The 20,423-nt window shown below is 43.1% G+C and overlaps 2 protein-coding genes and 2 non-coding genes across 8 annotated transcripts in view; all 4 read right to left on the bottom strand.

The window, feature by feature from the left end:
* Positions 1 to 734: 734 nt before the first annotated feature.
* On the bottom strand, positions 735 to 12,394 carry LOC111646705 (S-arrestin-like). 3 transcript variants are annotated; one of them, XM_087171077.1, is made up of 15 exons: positions 10,604 to 12,394; positions 10,260 to 10,319; positions 9,715 to 9,775; positions 8,785 to 8,829; positions 7,265 to 7,464; positions 6,850 to 6,909; positions 6,384 to 6,451; positions 6,150 to 6,285; positions 5,721 to 5,805; positions 5,529 to 5,601; positions 5,087 to 5,224; positions 4,870 to 4,947; positions 3,591 to 3,605; positions 3,359 to 3,411; positions 735 to 1,713 (listed from the first exon to the last, which is right to left on the bottom strand). In XM_087171077.1, exons 2-15 carry the CDS (start codon positions 10,305 to 10,307, stop codon positions 1,667 to 1,669), a joined length of 1,107 nt encoding a protein of 368 aa, XP_087027203.1. In that variant the 5' UTR covers positions 10,308 to 10,319; positions 10,604 to 12,394; the 3' UTR covers positions 735 to 1,666. The 3 variants fall into 3 exon arrangements, with proteins under 3 accessions (XP_087027203.1, XP_023252038.1, XP_087027202.1); XM_023396270.2 differs by lacking the exon at positions 10,604 to 12,394 and adding an exon at positions 2,584 to 2,593 and having other exon boundaries at positions 10,260 to 10,573; XM_087171076.1 differs by lacking the exon at positions 10,604 to 12,394 and having other exon boundaries at positions 10,260 to 10,572.
* Positions 12,395 to 12,513: 119 nt separating this feature from the next.
* The window catches only part of atg16l1 (ATG16 autophagy related 16-like 1 (S. cerevisiae)), a 19,600-nt gene continuing 11,690 nt past the window's right edge, over positions 12,514 to 20,423 (bottom strand). For 2 of the 3 annotated variants that reach the window (XM_023396265.2, XM_023396267.2), the window contains 10 exons: positions 18,879 to 18,981; positions 17,956 to 18,061; positions 17,097 to 17,167; positions 16,888 to 16,959; positions 15,074 to 15,194; positions 14,802 to 14,907; positions 14,290 to 14,439; positions 14,026 to 14,073; positions 13,811 to 13,912; positions 12,514 to 13,260 (listed from right to left, as the gene is read on the bottom strand). In XM_023396265.2, the coding sequence (XP_023252033.1) occupies positions 13,167 to 13,260; positions 13,811 to 13,912; positions 14,026 to 14,073; positions 14,290 to 14,439; positions 14,802 to 14,907; positions 15,074 to 15,194; positions 16,888 to 16,959; positions 17,097 to 17,167; positions 17,956 to 18,061; positions 18,879 to 18,981 (973 nt within the window). In that variant the 3' untranslated portion in view covers positions 12,514 to 13,166. Of the gene's footprint in view, positions 13,261 to 13,810; positions 13,913 to 14,025; positions 14,074 to 14,289; positions 14,440 to 14,801; positions 14,908 to 15,073; positions 15,195 to 16,887; positions 16,960 to 17,096; positions 17,168 to 17,955; positions 18,062 to 18,878; positions 18,985 to 20,423 lie in introns of all 3 variants that reach the window. The other variant, XM_023396266.2, reaches the window with a different exon arrangement.
* LOC111646708 (small Cajal body-specific RNA 6) lies at positions 15,890 to 16,149 on the bottom strand. The gene has a single exon (XR_002759975.1).
* LOC111646706 (small Cajal body-specific RNA 6) lies at positions 18,189 to 18,462 on the bottom strand. The gene has a single exon (XR_002759973.1).

Below are 20,423 nucleotides of genomic sequence, written 5' to 3'. Positions count from 1 at the left end.
AGAGGCAGAAGTAGCTAAGTTGTATCCTGTATTTAATTATGTTTTTTGTTAACAGGATAAGCAGAACCCTGGTGAATGAAGGAGAGATTCATTTTTTTCCTTTTGGATGCATTAATAATGTGAGGTGGTTTAGTTACCCTGTCTTTATTATTCTGTGGTATTTACTTTTTGTTTGCTGTACAGAAGATACACCATCCATCCTTCCATCATTTCCTGAATAAATAAATGGTTAAACAGCTCTTGGTGTTTAATGTGCATACCAGTCAGAGGTTCTAAGGTCCAGTTAGGTCAGCATGGGTTCTTTACACTCTTTTCACATTGATGTAAGCATGTAGCGGTGAGCTAGCTAGTATAAGTATATTTAATATCTTCTTTATCCCTATAATTTTGTTTTATACATATTTGTACATTCCACTACTGTCTTATTTCATTATTCCAGAAATTACACACATACACACAAAGACTGCTGTTCATTCTTGCTGGTGGTACAAGAAAGACAGTTTGTTGAGTTCAGCTCCTGGATTGCCAGTGTTTTCATTCTGACCAAGGAAGAATCAAATATTACACAACCCATCAGTACTAGATGCAACCGTGCTTTACACTCAGACTCGGTCACACTCAGTCAGACATAGACTTACAGTCTGGCTTTTTCAGATTTACACTGACATGAAAGGAAGTCATGGATTCTTCTACCAAAACAAACACATTTATAATACACAGAAAAACACATGATGTTGAAACTGGTAGTACATTTTAATTAATAGTTATTAATATGACATTTAGTTTGTTTCAATCTCTGAAACAAAGAAAACACACATTTCTCTACAACAGAGTTTGTTTTATTCTCAGAGAGGAAGCTGATTACTATCAGTTTAAACTAGACAAACTTCTTCTGTTGACCTGTGACCTCTGTAATAAATGGAGACACAATCAAATACTGTTGTAAAGAAAGTAAAAATGGGTTTCACTACAGAGTCCTTCACATCTGTTCTACCCACTACTCTGTTTTCAGGTCAGAATGAGGTCAACAGATTGACTGGAAAAAACAGGATCATTTACACTGTTGTTCTACTGCAGCAGTTACTTCACCACAGGGATCATTAACAGTAAAGGAACTAGACATCCGAATCATTTCTGTCAATCAGAGACTCCCTGCTCTGTTTGCTTCATATCAACATGCTGTGATGGAGCTAGAGCCTCAGGTCAGACACAGTTTGGTCAGTGACATGTTGCTTTAACAGTCGGTGAATATGAGTGACAGACCAGGACAGGACCAGGACCAGGACTGGGGTTTCTGTTCTGGATGGAAGCTGAACATCAGAGACCCTGTGGTTCTGAACAGAAACAGGATACCACACTGTGTGTCTCTCTCTGATGTTGTATGTAAAACATGACTGGTGCGTCCCACGGCACCACAGTGCCCCCTACAGGCAGACTGCACTACAGTCACACTATGACATATCAAACATCATCCTGACGATTTAACTGAGGGGAGTGCTAGAGGAAACCTTGCTAACATTACAAACCATCAAGTCTTTGGACTAAACTGTGTTTGTCTTCAGCTCTGGACAGCGATGGACAGCAGGGACAGCAGGGACAGGGTCTGAGCGGTGGAGGTTTCAGGCCTCGGTGGGAGATTCATCGTCGTCTCCGTAGACCACACCCTTCAGGTAGGCTCGTTTAAACTCCTCAAAGACCATGTCGTCTGATTCACTGTGGCACAGAGAGACAGACAGGCAGAGAGACACACAGACAAACAGACAGAGAGAGAGAGAGACAGACAGCCAGAGAGACACACAGCCAAACAGACAAAGAGAGAGAGAGACAGACAGGCAGAGAGACACACAGCCAGAGAGACAGACAAACAAACAGAGAGACAGCCAGGCAGTGAGACAGACAGAGGGGAAGAGAGACAGACAGGCAGAGAGACACATAGGCAGAGAGACAGACAGAGAGCGAGACAAAGAGACAGACAGCTCATTAATCACTCTTATCAACAGACAGGCTAAAGCTCTAACACAAGACTTTACTTAGAGTTTTCTAACACAGCTTCACACACACACACACACACACACGCACACACACACACACACACACACACAAACACACGCGCACACACGCGCACACACACACGCTTTTATGCTCAGTGACGCATTTCAGTTAAAACAAAATGCTGCTAAGTAACAGAGTACATTTACCCAGTACTGTACTGAGGACAGACAGCGTGTTTGAGTTACTTGTACTGTAGCTGAGTATTTTCTTTTCATACAGTTACGAACAATCGACTGATGTATGAAACAGTGTCTTCACAGTCAGACCTCCAGTTGTAAGTAGCAGGTGTAAAACCTTAAACCATGACCCTAACAAACAGTAAAGTAGGTTCAGTGTTTGTGAGGATCATGGTTGATGCTCTTGTTTTTTTCCACATGACAAATGACTTGTTATTTGTTAAAGCCTGTTGCCAGGTGATAATGACTGAATAAAGAATTATACTGCCCCCTGCTGATCTGAAAATCTGACCCACAGACAAACAGGAATCTAGTCTGGAGTCAAACACTGGCAGTAAAGTAAAAGTGACCTTACCCCTCCTTGGCTGAAGACACAGTTCACACAGGATGTGAGCAAAAGTGATGGAGAGATAGAAAACAGGTTATTGATCCGGATCAATTACAGATTTTCTATTAATAAAATCTGACTGATGTCTCAGCCTGGAAATATCTAATACTATTCAGTGATCTTTTCATATCTGGAGAGTGATGAGTGTGTCTCCACACACACACACTGGTGTCTCACTTAAGGCAAGAGCGTGTTTGTGTGTGTGTGTGTGTGTGTGTGTGTGTGTGTGTGTGTGTGTGTAGATAATCTGTATTGATCAGCAGTTATGTGGATGTTAATCTTTTGGATTTGACGCAGCTCTTTGTTTAGATGATAAACTGCTGTCAGCAATACACAACAAGCTGCTTAACACACACACACACACACACACACACACACACACACACACACACACACACACACACACACACACACACGTAACCTGTGAATGTTTATAGTCTCATCTTACTAATGCATTCAAGGACTCTCCAGCATCAGAAGACAACAAGTTCTTTGATGGCAAACTGTCCTTGAACACATTAGCAGTGACAGCAAATTAGAATATTCCTGTTTAGCTGTAAAAGCAGACCCAGGTCAGCTTCTGATTGGACATTTTGAAGTGAAAGGAGAGGAGGACGATGAATGATGTCACGATGTAAACTGTCCTCCTGACTTGGTGGTTGATGTGTGATGAAGTTGAAAACTGCTGATTGTAAAAACTCTCACAGGACCTGAACACAGCCTTAATAAGGGTGAGGTGTACCTGGTTCAGGTTTAGGATGCATCAGTCTGAAAGGAACCTCCAGAGACACTTCACTGTAAGACACACACACACACACACACACACACACATGATTGAGACATTTCCACACAGAAATAGATAGACAGACAGATAGACAGATAGACAGATAGACAGACAGACAGACAGACAGACAGATAGACAGACAGACAGACAGACAGACAGACAGACAGACAGGAGCAACAGACAGATGTACCTGGATCCAATGGTCCTGTTGTCACCAGATACAGAGAAAAGAAAAGAAAAGAAAAGAAAGTTTCAGACTCTTTGAACAGTTAGTTTGAAATAATTTCATTTGATTAAAATGTTTCTACGGTTGTATTGCTGAACAGACATCTACTGAGTGAACTCACACTGATGGCATAGTGAGGTAAAGATGTAAATGTATACCAATAATCATCTGTTCCAACAATTTCAGTCTGGATTTCGCCCACTTCATAGCACAGAGACAACCTTGGTCAAAATCACCAATGACCTGCTGAAAGCAGCTGATTCTGGGCTGTTAACCATACTTGTGCTGCTTGATCTGAGCTCAGCCTTTGATACAATTCTCATAATATTCTTCTAGACAGGCTATCATCCATTGGCATCACTAGCACCCCTCATACCTGGTTTAAATTAAAAGAATTTGGTTCCACCAGTGTTCCCCAAGGCTCTGTCTTAGGCCCCCTTCTATTCAGTGGCAGATTTAGATACGGGAAACATGGACAGACGCCCTGTGCTGCCCACAGCACTGCTATTCTTGTACATTTCTTAGTCACATCTCACATTGATTACTGTAACTCTGTCCTTTCTGGTCTTAGGAGCAAGAGATCCCACAAACTCAAACTCCTCCATAAACTCCAACTGGTTCAGAATGCAGCAGCTCGAATCATTACCAGAAACCCTTCAATAGAACATATTACTCCTGTTCTCCAGCAACTGCACTGGCTTCCTGTTAAAAACCATATTGACTGCAAGATTCTGCTTCTCACTTTTAGTCACTTCACAACGTAGCACTGCCGTATCACTCTGATCTACTCCACAGCTGCACACCTGCCTGTCCTCTTTGTTCTTCCTCCTCCAGTATCTCTCTGTACCTCCTGCCTGTCTCACCACCTTGGGTTTAGAGCCTTCAGCCATGTTGCCCCTCGACTCTGGAGCTCTCTTCCACAAGACACCCGTAAAAATTGATCCTCTTCCTGTTTTCAAATCCCATCTCACCTTTATCCTTTTACTGTGTATTGTAAGATGTCCCTGAGTGCCTTGAAAGGCACCTATTAATAAAAAATATTATCATTATTATTATTATTATTATTACTGCGCTCATGTTTGCTGTGAACCTACAGATTCCTGTCACTGAGACTCTTCTGAAGAACAGCAGCTGAACCTGTGACCTCTGACCTCTCACTGAGACCATTAACATACAACCAAAGCAGCTGAGGGAACGTCACATCATTGACTGTGTTTACACTGACCGACTGCTACGGACTCACCCAGTCGCCATCATCCGAACCACCACCTTATAGGAGACTAGTATCCCCTGGACCTCCTTCAGGACCTCCTGCTTCACACTGAGACAGAGACAGAGAGACAAAGAGAAAGACGGAGAGACAACGAGACAGAGAAATTTCTGTCAGATTAATTTAATCGTCATCAGATCAGAGTGTCTCTGGTTGTCTCAGTGTATGTCTGTGTGTGTGTGTGTCTCACATGCTGGATGAAGCCAGGTTTGTGTCCTCATGTTTGAGTCGTCCGTCCAGAGCGAGTCCTCTCCTGTCTTTGTTGTGGGCCAGCACAGGGTGTAGGGTATAGTCCTTCTTCAGAGTGGTACCAGAGGGAACTGAGTCACTGCAGACACACACACACACACACACACACACACACACACACACACACACACACACACATTACATTTTCACTAACACACTTCACTTCTGCTCAGTGTCCTTAAGTTACATTTTCTGTCAAGTTTCCTGTTTTATTTTAAATTCTTTTTTCAGAATAAACACAAACAGACAGTGTGTGTGTGTGTGTGTGTGTGTGTGTGTGTGTGGTGTGTGTGTGTGTGTGTGTGTGTGTGTGTGTGTGCGCTATGGTCAGCAGGGTATGATGTGTTTACTGCAAAAATTTCAAAAATAGGCATCAGACTCACTCCGTCTCCTCTTTGGCCACTGACTTCACGTATTTGTCATTTGAGTAAAGAACAATGTTGGTCACCTGCTCCACTAAACACACAGAAAACATGCTTATCAAAGGGAACATAATATTCTCAGGTGTAACCTGTATGAGCACTCATGTGACACCACTGAACACACGTCTCAGAAAACAACACGTATGACCTTACCTGACACACTGATGTCTTTGATGTTCCTGCTGGATGAGTTGGTAATCTCAACGTTGGCTTTTATCGGCTCACCGTGGTAAAACGTCTGCAGACAGGTGACACAGGTGAGACAGGCAGACAGGTAACAAGAAGTACAGGCCGGTACACACAGGTACAGACAGACAGGTACACACGAGATATAGACAGACAGGTATTTCAGCCTGAGTTCAGCAGGTTTAGAGACTGACTGTTTAACTGACTCCACCTGTGGATGATCTGGGTCTTAGACCACAGTGGTCTCTGATCCAGCCACCATGAAGCTGCTGTGAAGGATTCAGGGTTACCGGTCTGAGTCAGTGGAGCTGGTTTTGTGGTCTGCAGACTGGTAACAGCAGCCATGTGATGGAGCTTATTTTACTGATAAACTGACTGATCTGAGGACAGTCTCACCTCTTTGGACAGACTCAGCTTGATGTGCAGAGGTTTCTCAGACATCAGGAACTCAAAGGTGGTATCTGCAACTGGAACCAGTTTACTGTTCTCTGGACTGAACTGGATCTTACGGATGCTGAGACGAACTGAGCTCCTGCAGAGAAGATAACATTCATGAATTAACACAAACTGACTCCTTTAAACTTTTGACTTGGATTCATTTAATAATGCTCGACTCTTCTCTTGACTCACTCTTTGTCAATCTTCTCATCCTGGCTTTCACCACAGAAAGCTTTCACCTCAAATTCCACCGCACATTTCTGTCACAAACAGACATGAAACACCCCAGTTATCTGGAGGACCCAGAACAGGTCTTTCACATCAGTATCCAGGTTCTGGATCTGAGGTTGTTCAAGGTTTTACTGAGCAAGGTTGAACTGTCTGTGGAGAGACCTGATGTCTAATGATGCTCATATTTAACTATGCTGAGGCAATGACAAAGGTTCTTCACTCAAAGCTCTTTTAACTGGAGCCACGAGGTAAAGGAGAACATGAGCACCTTGAAACTGGAACTTTAGTTTCCAAGAAGATGTAATGACGTTGTCAGAAAATGTTGGGTCTGAAACTGCAGCAGTACCTCAGTCTCTCACTGGAAGTGATAAAGCTTTGATTTGACACAGCTGATGCTTTAGACAGACTGAAAATGAAGACAAGTTACCTTCCCCACATCAGATGGTCCAGGCTGCAGAGCCACAGAACACGGCAGGTTGTCTGGAAACTGAGACACAAACATAAACATCTATTAAAATACTCATTGATAGTGTTGGGGCATTTTGCTGACCGTGCCCTGCTTGCATGAGGTCGACTCAGGATGGAGCTGAGTCTGAAGGGGAACTGATGGAGGTTGTATGGATAGGTGGTTTTGAGCTTTGGCAGGAGTTTCCTTGGCAGGGTGTCTCACAGACCAGGTCAGAAGCCCAGATGAGAACAACTGCTCCTTTATGATGAAGGGAATCACTTAAGGTGGTCCAGCATCTGAACAGGATACCAACTACACTCCCTGCAGTCCCTCAGAAGGAGCTGAATGTCTGGGCTGCCATGACAGATGCGTGTCCTGATGTTGAGTTCCTCACCTCGAAGAAGAAGGGGAAGGCGTTGTCTCCCAGCTTCCGCAGCAGTTTCTGCTGGACCTTGGTGTGAGTCAGTTTCTCCTTGTCCTGCAGCTCGGGGTAAACCTGCCGGGTCACCAGGAACAGGTCCCTCCTGAAGGCCACCCCCATCACATCCATGTCCTGACGGCCGTACCGAAACGTGCACGACAGTATCACGTACACTACAGACACATGAAGGGGTCTTATTAAGGTGTGCACCACCACAAATCTCAGACTCTGTTTATCCCTACTGTGACAACCCTCTCCACACACTACTTTTCTCTTGAAAGACCCGGTTGATAAAACAATCTTTTTGTTTTAGTAGTTTATTCGCTTTCATGAGTGTTTGTGTTTAAAGACAAGAACAAAGAGAAACTCCTTCCAATGTCTGATAAACTAATCATTCCAGCTCTACTGCGAACATGAGTCAACTGGTTGATGGAGATGAGCAGCTGGTGGAGCTGATTCTCCAGTCGCTGCCATTAGACCACAGAAGAAGAAGATAAGCTCATTAATAGAGTCAAAGCCCAGATGATGAAACCATGTGGAGAACATGATGGAGATCTGATGTTTCTGTTTGTTTACTGTGTTAAAGTGAGGATGGTTCAGCCTCCTCATCAACTCCCCACACACAGCTGATGTAACTGTGGATGAACACGGGTCATTCTTTCTGCTTTCACAATTCACAATCTAAATGTCCACAAATAATTTGTATCATCTGAAAGTTCAGGTTGTCTGATGACAGTAGAGGATCCTGAATGTACAGAAACCAGTTGAACCTAAACGCTCTAATAGTATGAGAGTCTATGTTTTGTTGAGCTCACAGTAATTTAATAATTAGAATGAGGATCTAAAACCATGATGTAGTTATTTTTTAAAAATCTGACCATGAGGAGAAGGAGTCAGAGCCGAGCCTGGACGTCACAGGACAAAGACACGATGATGACCAAAGTGAAAGAGTAAGATAAGCTGGAGGGTTAAACCAGGGGATCAACTTTGGTCTGAAGAAATGAAGTTGTGCATCATCTGCACACAATGACAGATGAAGTAATTAATCTGCTGACAGAACAGCAACATTAACCCTGCAGATTAAAGGGTCAGTTTGTAAAAAATTTATCTATGAGAATGTAATTGACCTAAAAACCTAGACTAGACATGACTCCTCTTTTCAGTTTTTATAGACAAGGTCACTTTGAGGTCTTCATCATGTTGTTGTAGGAGGTCACCTCCTCTCCTAACACCTCTAACACCCCAACACGTATAACTATCTCTTTACCTGCACTTCTTTACCTGAGCTCCTTCATTTATTTAACACATGTAGTACTTAGTCCTTAGACCAAGGTCTCCTACTGCACTGAAGCTTCAGTGATGTCGCTCACTGTAAGTCTATTTGGACAGAAGCGTCTGACAGATGAGTGAAGGTAAAAGTGCTTCAAGCTACACAACAGATCAGGATGCTTCAGCAGAGAATAAAGGCAGGTCAAAGGTCAAAACACACTGACCTTTCTTTCCTTTGAGCTGCACCGGGTCGATCACGATCACTCCATCTGAAGAAAAATAAAGAGACACTGTAGAGGCCTGATCACAACATCTGTCTTCAGCTGGAACCGCATCTACTGTTCCCAAGATTCACACCATCACATTTAAAGAAACATTACAACACTCAATGCTCTGCAACTAAGGAAAACACACGCAAATACAGAAATGTGCTGCAAGTAGCACAGATGAAAACACACTTGTTCAATTCTTTTAACTTTAAAAGTCACAAAGAATTGAACAAGTGCGTTCCAATCAGGTAAATAACTTTTTAGCATCCCCTGGAAATACTTCTGTTGTCATCTGTGCTACTTGCAATGCGTTTGTGTATTTGCATGTGCTGTGAGTATTTGCAGCACATGTGTTGTCAAGTTGATGAAGCCGTTTTCTGAAGTTGTTTGTGTTTTGTCTATTTTCATGTGTTTTGTTGCAGTGCGTTGAGCTCTCAGGGCGACCTTACAAAACCCACGTTTGTTGATTTGAATTTAGGGCTCTGGTTTCACTTTATAAACTAAATGAACCACATTATCAGAAACAAAAACTGACAGGGTAACTGTTAGCCTAGCTTAGCATAAAGGCTGGAAGGAGGGGGAAACTGTTAGCCTAGCTTAGGATAAAGGCTGGAAGGAGGGGGAAACTGTTAGCCTAGCTTAGCATAAAGGCTGGAAGGAGGGGGAAACTGTTAGCCTAGCTTAGCATAAAGGCTGGAAGCAGGGGAAACTATTAACCTATCTTCATTACAAAGAGAAAAAAACACCGTCCAGCAGCTCCAGGTCTGACTGACTGACGTGTTGTCAGCTAATGAACTAATCGCAGATCCCTCCCACAGCCAGAGTAAAACTGATCTCCATCTTCAGGAGGATTTTCATGTTCAGTTTGTTTCTGTCAGAACTCACCAACTGGATCCACAAAGTCACAGTGATCCACAAAGTCTCTCTTGGCCATGTAGACGGCCACCTGGGGAGGGAGGAGGGGGTCAGAGAAGGTGTGGTGCCCGGCTCAAAGGTACTTCAGTGGTAGAAACATCTGTTTTATTCTGCTGGTCTGGGACCTGAACCAGAATCTTCTGCTCAGTTTTCAACACTGTCACTACCTGAAGACCTTTCCCAGTTTTTGGTTTGGCTGTTACCAGATCCTCTAAACATGCGTAATGTGTAGTCCACGTGCACGTAACAACACACACTGTATGTTCGCAAAAGACATAAAATGACATCAGTGAAAAATAAATAAAGATAAAATAAATGACTTGAGTAGTTCAACTGTTTTGCAAAGTTTATCAAGAAAATAATCCAGCTGTTGTGATCTGGAGAATATGGGAGTTTAAAGCAGTAAATACAACATGTTGTTGGGTTGATAAAAAGATTCAGCATCACTCAGTAATAATGTGGAACAAGAAGGTGGACTCCCAGTCCACCACACAGACTGTTTCTGCTGGACTCACCGACTTGTCACGGGAAACTTTCTTGAAGACAACGTGTTTAGGACTCATGGTTATCAGGACCTGCAGCACACAATTATTCAGACATGAACTCATGTGGTTTCTCATTATCAAGTTCACATCAGTGTGTTTCATTAACCGACCAACTCTGGACAGTTTTATGAAAACAAAATCTTCATCAATGCAGCAAGGCCAGAATGATCCGGAGCTAAATGTACCTACAGGTGGTCTAAAAGTCTGAGACCACTTCTGACCCACTGTGTGAGCATGCGTGTTATTTCAAGACAGACTTGATAAAAATGCGAACTGCTCCTTTAATATTTGTCAGACAGAAAACAGAGACTGACCTGTTGCAGGAGCGATGATGATGTTCAGAAGCAGCAGGTTTCAGCTGATCAGACTGACTGAGCTGCATTTATAATCTACACACACACAGCCTGGTCAGCATGCTGGTAATTACTGACTTAACACACACACACACACAAAGATAATCCTGCAGCAAGACACACGAGTAGGACGATCTCAGACTGTACTGCAGTTTCACTGTGGACATGTAAAACACGATGAGAACTGAAAGATGTCTGACACTAAACCCTCCCTCTGGTCTCTGAGCTGCAGAGTCACGTTTCCAAGGAAATGCAGAGACTGGAAAAATGTGTGAAACCAGGTCCTCTACTAGAACTGTGAAGCTCAGTTTACAACAGCAAGTCATATTCATGGAAAGTCTGTACAGTCACAGTGGAAGTTACATCTACAGTTGACAACTAAGCCACTACATCTGCAGATGAAGACCATGTGATACTGTCAAAAGCAAATAAGCAGGTAAGTGGACGTTGAGTTGAGTTTTTTTTTTACTCTGGGATGAATGTCAGGAATCAGTGACTTTACTATAAAATCCTGAGGAAAACTAACAGTCCTCAGCTGTGTCAGTGCCCCCTACAGGCGACAGTCCTCATGACAGACACACAGTTCATAGCTACAGCTCTCCACAGATGTAGACATCTGCTCCATGGGCCAATGAAAAAGGCTAAACCATATCTTTACAATGTTGACTTTTCAATTAATGTCATTTTCCCACTGAAATAAACTAAGATAACACTAATGCAGCGCAGTCCTTTGACCTCGTTGCTCTTAGTCACATGATTTCATCACTCATGTTGTTCATGTCAGCAGTAAATTAAACATGGGAATCATGATTACAATATAAAGACCAACTGTTCTGCTCTTTGTGGCAGATGTTTTGAAAGGCAGATACTGCTGAGCCTTTCCATCACTTCCACTGCTTTACTTTCACTTTATCCCATTTCCATTCCCTTTGTGTGAAAATGTGATATGCTTCACTTCTCATCTTCTCTTCAGTTAAACTGTTACTTCTGGCTGCACACAAGTATTGTTTTCTAAGGAAGGTTCCTAACTCAGTGAAATGAGCTGGACGTAGAAGAGCTGAGTAAAGGAGCTTCAGTGCTTCCTTTCATATTTCCTTCGGCAGAGCAATTTTCTCTACTTAAATGCTTAAAAATGTCAAAAGCACATATGTGAGGAAACCATACACATATGTGTGAATATAACTTATTTTGATCACTTGCTCAGTTCTTTACTTTCATTTAATTATTTTAATATCTCATCTTTCTCAATTTGTAATTTCCTTTCATGTTGTTTTATTTCAACATATCAATCCTGTTTGCTTTATTTTGTGGTTAGTAAAGGAGGATTTATCATCCATGTGTTATAAAGTTAGTCAAAAAAAAAAAAGTGTGAGTGCAGTCAGATTCCCGCATCATGATTGTCCTTTTCTAAGTCCTTATAAATTCTCCTTTACCTCATGTTTTCCGTCAAGGAGAAGAGGTTAGAGAGATTATTCTGACTTTTCAACCGCAGCCATCGTCTCCTCTCTGGTTGTTGCTGGTGGTATTCTGACATGTGACCGTTCTATCACATGATCAGAAGGAAGACAGTCTCTGCTGAGCTGATAAGTTCCCATTAGTCAGACTCAGCAGTCTGTCTGCTGATATCCGCAGTTTACACACCTCAGCGCAGGAGGGGGGGGGGGGGGTCTGATCAGAATCTCCCTGATCTCTACAGATAAAAGCTGGTCTGGTCTCATTAATGTGTCTGAGACAAACATTTCAACCTCAGGGCAATTCTGACGTCTCTTGGGAGGAGGTGGTAAAGAAAGGAAAGTCAGTTAAAACTAAACAATGTAAAACAAATAAGGGTGGGTGGGGTAGAAGCAATGAGCCGAATGAATGTGGACAAGTGAAGCACATACATGTCTTTATTTTCACCTTTTCTACTCTGAACATCTCAGTGGTTTTCTTCATCAAAGTGCTGCAGGAGATGAATTAAATTCTGTACCTGCTGAATGAACACACTCCTCTGTCACTGAGCTCCAGCAGCTGAAGATGTCTGACACCTGCTGGACAGGTTAGTGTTTTTCTGCATCAAACACACAGACACAGACACACACACACACACACACACACACTGGTGAGGATGGGTCAGGTGAAATGTTTTCCTCTGTGTTTTAACTGCAGACATCCTGCTCACCATCAGCTGTTACAGAAGACTTTATTTGAATCCTCTTTCACATCAGCAGGATGACGTTTGTGTCTCAGTAAACTGTGTAAGGGCAGTTTGTTTCTCACTGTCAGAGAAGTAAAACACTGAAGAACCTTAAAATGTCTGAACCCAAATAGAGAACAGGTAAACATGTGATTCAAGCCGTTTTTATGTTCAACATGAAGGCAGACAGGAGAGCAGCAGCTCTCAGTGTCTCATTTCTTCTGACTGACACATCTGTCCACAGCTGCAAGCTCCAAACATTTCATCATCCAGCTGCTGATAAACCATCCTCTCACTGGACAGAGTCTCTGTCTCCATTGGTGTCCAGCTGGAACACAGTTCAGCCAATCACATGTCGGACCACAGGATGGCCTTGCTGCCCTTCTCCACACTGGCCACGTAGGCTCCTGAAGGGGACCAGGACACTGAGTTGATAGCAGAGCTGCAGACAGAAGAGGACAGATTCAACAATTGTTTCATTTCCAGCCTTTAAGTTTAGTTAAAAACAGACACCATCATTAAGCACTGATACACCGTACAAGCATCACGGTTCATATACTTACCTGTGTGCACCTGGAGGATTAAACACTGGGGGCAGATCAGGGCTGAATTCTCTCAGGTTTAAACATAAACAGAACTGAACAGATCTACAGCCGAGGATGGATGGATGGATGGATGGATGGATGGATAGGACTGTACCTCTTCAGTAAAGAACTATCACATCATCAGTTTAAAAGACTCAACCTGCTGATTCTTTAGTCTACTGACAGAAGTGAATTCAAACAGCTGTTTTAGAATGAGATGTGTACAGAGGTCAGAGTTCACAAACTGTTCTCGTCCTTTATGTTGAGTTTCCTGAACCTCAAGGAAATATAGAGCAGGTCCCTATTATTTACATTTCTTAGCATGTGAACTCATTAATTCCCCCTGTGACTCCCTGTTGTGTTCTGTGTGGTAATAGCAGACTGTTCTGGAATTAGTTTTTTTCTTACTTGTGGTTCCGGTCAAGAGTTTTGTCCACTTTCCCCGTCAGGACGTTCCAGATATACAGAGCTCCATCAGCGGATCCTCCAGCCAAGTAGCAGCCGTCCGGGCTGAAAGCAAACAGAGGTCAGTGACGTGTCACTTGAGTTCAGTTCCAGACTCCACAGTCAGCATTTAAAAAGGTAGACAGTTTAAGTGTCTCAGTGTTGAGTGCTGAACCCACCTGAAGGTCACTCTGGTCCAGTCAGCTCCACACTTGAAGCCCTGAGCACTGCACACACAAACACACAGTTAGTACACCTGAACCACACCTCATTGGCTCGTTAAATAGACTGACCATCACTGTCTTATATCAAGGTCTCAGACTGAATGTTTCCCTGCAGGAGGACGACACATGGGCAGGTGTGATCTGAGAGGATCCACTTGCTGGAACATGACAAATCAGGACGAACACACCTGAACGACTGACAGGTCAGGAAGAACACACCTAAATGTCTGTCTGATAGAGTTGGTGCGCAGGTCAATGATCTTGATCAGGTCGTCTCTGGAACAGGTGAGCAGCTCGGTTCGGTCGTGGTTCAGGTCCAGAGACGTCACTCTGCCCAGCAGCTCCAGCTCCCGCACTATGCTCTCCGCTCTGACCCACAACATGACACAATAACACAACATACAGGAGAGAGACAGAACCACACCGTCAGTACTGAGAGGATCTGTGTCAGCACAGGGTCAAAGGTCAGGACAGACGTTCCACATGTGCCTGCAAACGATGACAAGACATTTTATCATTACCGTTTATATTTTCCACATATATTTTACTATGAAATATTTATTAAATATCAATATCTCGACGAAGACAATCAGTTGAAAGCTAGGGAGAAGTCAAGTGGACCTTTAGTGTATTAGTATACACAGTAAAGAAGTTGTTTCCTGTTGTTTCGGCTGAATTTAAACTGTGAATGTAATTCTCCTCGCTCGTCAGCAGTATGTAGAAACTCTCACCTGATGTCCCAGAATCGAACTTTCTTATCAAAGTGTCCACTCATGACGCACTGCTCCGTACAGACGATGTCGTTACAGCTGGAACCAGCGAAAACCGTCTTCATACCTGCACAGGTGACACAGTAGGTGACTGAGCAGTCAACAGTAACAAAAGTGAGGTCACTCAGACCATCCCTGCTGCACAGTCAGTGAGAGAGGCTTAGAGTCAGCTCTGTCAGACTGGATCCATAGAAACCAGTAAAAAACATCAGACAAACCAACCAATCACGTACAGACTTTGCTGCGGAGGTCCCACAGTTTGAGCGTTCTGTCATAGCTCCCAGAGACGATTCGAGCATTGTCCAATAGGAAACGAGCCGACAGCACCTTCCCACTGTGACCTGTCAGAGTGTGCTGTAGGGGAGACACACAGACACACACACACGATTGTGACACTGGGATACCATCTGTAAAGAACATGAGGTAATTCTTCTTGCCTCCAAAATAAAAGCCCCAAGTCTAAACAGAGGAAATCAGTGAGGTCACAGGTCACTGCATGCAACAATAATATCGAGACCGTTAGTAAAAGACAACCACAGACTGAAACTAGTTACAACTATTGACTAGCAGGTAAATTAAATCTATTGATCTCTCCCAATCATCTATGTTGGTTCACTGATCTCTCTCCCACTTTGCAATCAGAATTACTGATTAAGGTTAGGTCACCTAACACTCTATGTACTTGTTCTGAAACCAATATTCTTCCTATACTGCCTGTTGATATTCACATGTCGTCATCATAAACCCATGTATCATATTGAGCTGTGTTTATATTTCAAATTGTTCTGCCTCCTGATAAATTCCTGATCCAGTAATCTGGTCAATTATTATTAGAAAACCAACAGATGAAATCAGGAGATGTTCTGATGTTTTTATCATCAGAGTTTAAAGAACAAGTTTAGTGTTTTACTCACCTAATTTTTTTTTATTTATATATATATATATATATCTGTTTTTTGTGTGAGGACAGGTGTGTTACTTTTGTGAAAACATGTAAAAACTTGATGCTGGTTTCTGTCTGACAATGTTTACATTCAGTCACTTTCTCTGGTCTCAGTAGCAGAGTGAGATCATCTCTCGAACCCCACCCCATCAGCCTGACACTCCGTGCGGATTGTTTCTGTTGGATGTCAGTCAAGCTGAGCCTATTGGATCTTTATATAGACTCGCTATGACATGACGTCCTGTCTCTGTCAGCAGCTGCTGTGACCACCTTTGCACCACTAGAGCATGATGGGGGCAGAGAGCAGCGGCTGGTTACTAAGGGGGAGGAGCTGAGATTCAGACCTTTTACATCACATCACTGACCAGCAGATGGTCGCTGGTTGAACGACCACACACACACACACACACACACAGACACACACACACACACACAGACACACACAGACACAGACATTTTCTGATCAACAGCAGACTATGGAAAAGTTCGGGTGTCTTGTTTATTATTGATCTAAGTCTTTTCCCACCTCTCTGATCAGCGGACTTCACTTCAGAGGCATCAATGATTAATCTGATCTGAAATATTTTTTATTGAAAAAGGTTTTAGAAAACTTCTACAAACTTTAGCCTTCAGGTGGTGTTGTTGGTTCTCACTTGTTCTTGTATTTATTTACCCTTCAGGTGCTGTTTTTGGTTCTCACTTGTTCTGGACTAAAAGTAATGAGTCTTAATGAGAAGGCTGTTTTTCTTGATTTACATGTTTTTATTTTGTGGTGTGTACACATGATGACACTCCAATGTGCATGTCCACAGACATTAATGCTGTGTCCTGTTGATCCTGTGACTATGAGATCAGCAGAAGCACAAATAAACCACTACCACAGTGGAGGAAGGTGCTGTGGTCTGACCAGTGTGTAGTGACCTCCTCCAGCGTCACCAGTTTAGTTGTAGCCACGCCACAGTGTTGTAGTGGCCGACCACTCTGAGAGCAACCCTGCTTCATGTTTATGTTGAGTGAAGACGTCCTGTTATGACGATCTGACCACAAGCTCATACCTGGACATGTGAATGTAGTAAAGGTCAGCAGTCAGGTGTTCACACTCACCCTCAGTCTGTAGTCGTCCACAGTCCAGATCCGACTGGCAAAGTCATTAGAGGCAGCGAGCAGGTATGAACCCTGAAGACATAGGTACAAAAACATAATAAAGCAACAGGTTGGAGTGTTAAAACAGACACAATGATACAATAAACACATCCTAAACACAACAACACAAATAAACAGTAAAACCATTCGAAGTGCAGCTGCAGACTCACAGCGCTGTCGAACTCAATGCTGGTGATTCCTGCGTTACTGCCGGTCAGAGCTCCTTTAGGCTCACAGTGACCTACACACACACAGAAAAATAGTCAGAGGTCAAAGTGTTTGCTCAGAGGCATAAGGACAACCTGAGACACAGGCTGTCTGTACCAGTTACATGATGTTTATTAACATAGTCCTGAACCACGAGAAAATCTCTGCACAAATGTAAAGACACAGAACCTAGAAATGTAGATTTGTGTCAATGCTGCAGGATTTACATGTTGATTTGTTCTGAATGTACATTTACCATATACACTGCATTTATCTATTTTTTAATATGGATAATGATGATGCCTTTGTGAGTGTCGTTTTAAAAGAAAGAGTCCATGTGTCATGTTGTTGACATGGAAAATGAAATCCTTGGTAACAACATCACAAAGTTTCATAACCAGGAGGTGAGGTTACAGTTCAGCTGATCATGTGACTTTACACAGAGTTTCTCACAGGTTGAATGTTGAAGAAATTTAAGTTCCAGGATAAATTTTGATATAACTGAATCAGATCAAATCCACAGACCAGTGTTGAGACCCAGTGAGCTCTAATAAACCCACACTGCTGCACTGAGGCCTCTCCAGTTGACAGGGTCCACCCATTTCAAACTGAGTCAGTCTCATACAACAGTGACTGACAGACTGATAGAAACAGTCTCATTAAGGAGATCCCTGGATTATGTTACACTGTGTTTTACAGGTGTAGGCAACCCGACCTTACATTCATGAGACGGTCTATATGAGTCAGTTTCACGTGCTGTGATTTTCTAAAGAAAACTTTCCGATGTGTGAACACAGCTCGCTGTTGTCATGGAGACTTTACCTGCAACAACCTCCCACAGCTTCACCCTGCGGTCCATCCCTCCTGTAGCCAGGAGACGAGAGCCAGGGCTGAACCTCACTGCATTCACTTCACCGTCATGGGCTTCCTGAACGAGAACACACACACACACACACACACACACACACACACACACACACACACACACACACACACACACACACACAGTTTAACACTGAGGTAGTATTAAAACATCACAGTAAAGAGTTTCTCTTGGTCTCAGGTTGAAAACTTGAGATCAGCTCCCTCCTCCTCCTCAGCCTGACGCTCCTTGCTGATTGGTTCTGTTGGATGTCAGCCATCACACTGAGCCTATAGGATCTATGTATAGACACTGTGATGTGACTTCCTGTCTGTCAGCAGCTTCTAGGACCACCACTGCACCACTAGAGCATGATGGGAACAGAAAGAGCAAAGGGGCTGCTGGGAGCCAGAGGGCAGCAGGAGAGGATTGTGGGAAATCAGACCTTTTACTGTTCATCACTGACCTTTGACCTGAGTTCAGTCCCTGTTCTAATAGCTGGGAAACACAACGTCACTGAACAGACCTTTCCCAGTTCAACAACTATCAGCAGCAGGAACTAAACAGCGCACCCTACCGTTTCTGCTGTTTCTGTTCCATGAGACTACAGGTTTAGTGTGAGGTTGTGTGTGGGTGTAAGTTGTGTGTGGGTGTAAGTTGTGTGTGGGCGGAGGTTGTGTGTGGGTGGAGTCCATGTGTGTTGAAGGAGATTCATGAAACCACTGACAGCACAGTAATACTGATCAGAAAACGAATCTGTTTCTGTTATCAGGGATCAGTACACCAGTCCAGGGGTCATGCGTTTCCCAGCTGATCGTTCTGAACTGTTCTCCCAGTCAAACCATCATGTCTGTTCCACTGGTGAAGAAGCTAAGGTACTTACAAACACGTGCAGAGCTGTGGACGGGACTCGAACCTCTGCACACCCTCCTGACGGGGCCTCTGTGTTTTCAGGTGAAGTGCTGAAAGAGTTGGCGGTTCGACGCCTGCTGGGAGAGAGACCACAGTCACCGACAGTTACTGACAGACCATGATGTCAGAGGTCACTGAGCAGGCCTCTGACATCTGGAGGTAACATCAGCCATAACATCTGTAGGAGCTGAATGATGACTGCAGCTCTGAAGAGGACTGGTCTGATTACAAACTGCATACATCAATACATGTGTGTCACATGCTCTGACTGTTGACGTATCACACAGACCGACTGTTGACGTATCAGTTAACACCAACATTATTACACTTTAAGCTTCAGGAAAATGAGCGGAGCAGCAGAGCAGTGAGCAGACTCTCAGTATCTACATTGGTCACAACACATTCAACTCAGGTCACAGCAGAAAACTTGTTTTCCCTTTTCTCTTCAGGAGGTAAACAAATCTTCATCTTGTGAGGAAGATTAGATGTACCTACAGATGTAAAGAATTATGTCTGTCAGAAGCATGTCATGTAATATCCAGATGTGTTTGACAGTTTACCACCTACACTAACCAATCTGCTGAAACACTCAGTAACTGAATGCTTTCAATATGATACAAAAAATATCAGCGAAAGAAGTCCCATGTTAATTATTCACTTGGTTCAACCTCAGTTCTTAAAGGGGACCTATTATGCTTTTCTGAGTTTTCCCTTTCTTATAGTGTGTTATAGGTTTTTCTGCGTGTCAATGGTCTACAGAATCCCAAGGATCAAAGTTTACACCATAGGGAGAAACTCTGTCAGGGCAAAACCCAAATTTCTCCTTTGTATGAAACGCCGGGGTCCAGACATTACTTCATAGTCCTATTGACATCAATAATTCTCTTGGTGCTGCACATGTGCACGCTGGACACCCCCTGCAAGCTTGGCACGCCCCCACACAAGGCACCTAAGTACTTATAATGAAGAGTTTTCTTTAGTTTTGTAGCTATGCTGAAAAGACAGTGTTCTCAATTGCCTGGAGGAATCTACTTCATTTTTTCTACGGTTTGCCACTGCTCCGAACATTATAGTGTGAGCCCGCACTGCAAGGAAGACTGCCTCCGAAAACACGCACAGTAGCAAAGATAAAAATGCTTAAATGTTTGTCAGTATTGACATGTTATACCTCGTTAGCTCGGATAAATTATCCATATTTTAACCGCGCAGTAACTTTTTACTAAGATTTTTCTTTAAAGATTTACTGACCAGACCTGACCAATCAGAGCCCTGTGTTTGTGCCCCGTAATTGGTCAGCTTCAGAGGGGAGAGGGGGGCCTTAAGAACCCTGAGCTCTGACAGAGCATTTCATACAGAGGATGAATAGAGTACAGTATAAAATGTACAGAAGCAGAATTATGTCGTTTCAAAACATTGAAGCATGTAAATCTATTTCAGTTGACACCAAGAATGAAATAATGAACACTAATAATGGCCATTATAGGTCCTCTTTAACAAACTGAATGTTCATGATGTG

This window comes from Seriola lalandi, unplaced genomic scaffold (assembly GCF_002814215.2).
Source record: "Seriola lalandi dorsalis isolate HSWRI2012SDOR001 ecotype SW California unplaced genomic scaffold, Sedor1 jcf7180002054974, whole genome shotgun sequence".
In the NCBI taxonomy this organism is placed as follows: domain Eukaryota; kingdom Metazoa; phylum Chordata; class Actinopteri; order Carangiformes; family Carangidae; genus Seriola; species Seriola lalandi.
The sequence above is the reverse complement of the archived record's forward strand: the minus strand, read 5'-3'. Positions and strand labels throughout refer to the sequence as shown.

Excerpts from the sequence above, each read along its gene's own strand:
- LOC111646705 (XM_023396270.2), bottom strand. The coding sequence starts at position 10,391 with ATGAAACACACTGATGTGAACTTGATAATGAGAAACCACATGAGTTCA. Across the intron at positions 8,830-9,714 it reads TGACTTTGTGGATCCAGTTG|ATGGAGTGATCGTGATCGAC; the intron begins GTGAGTTCTGAC and ends ATTTTTCTTCAG. Across the intron at positions 5,806-6,149 it reads AGCTGAGTCTGTCCAAAGAG|ACGTTTTACCACGGTGAGCC; the intron begins GTGAGACTGTCC and ends ACCTGTCTGCAG.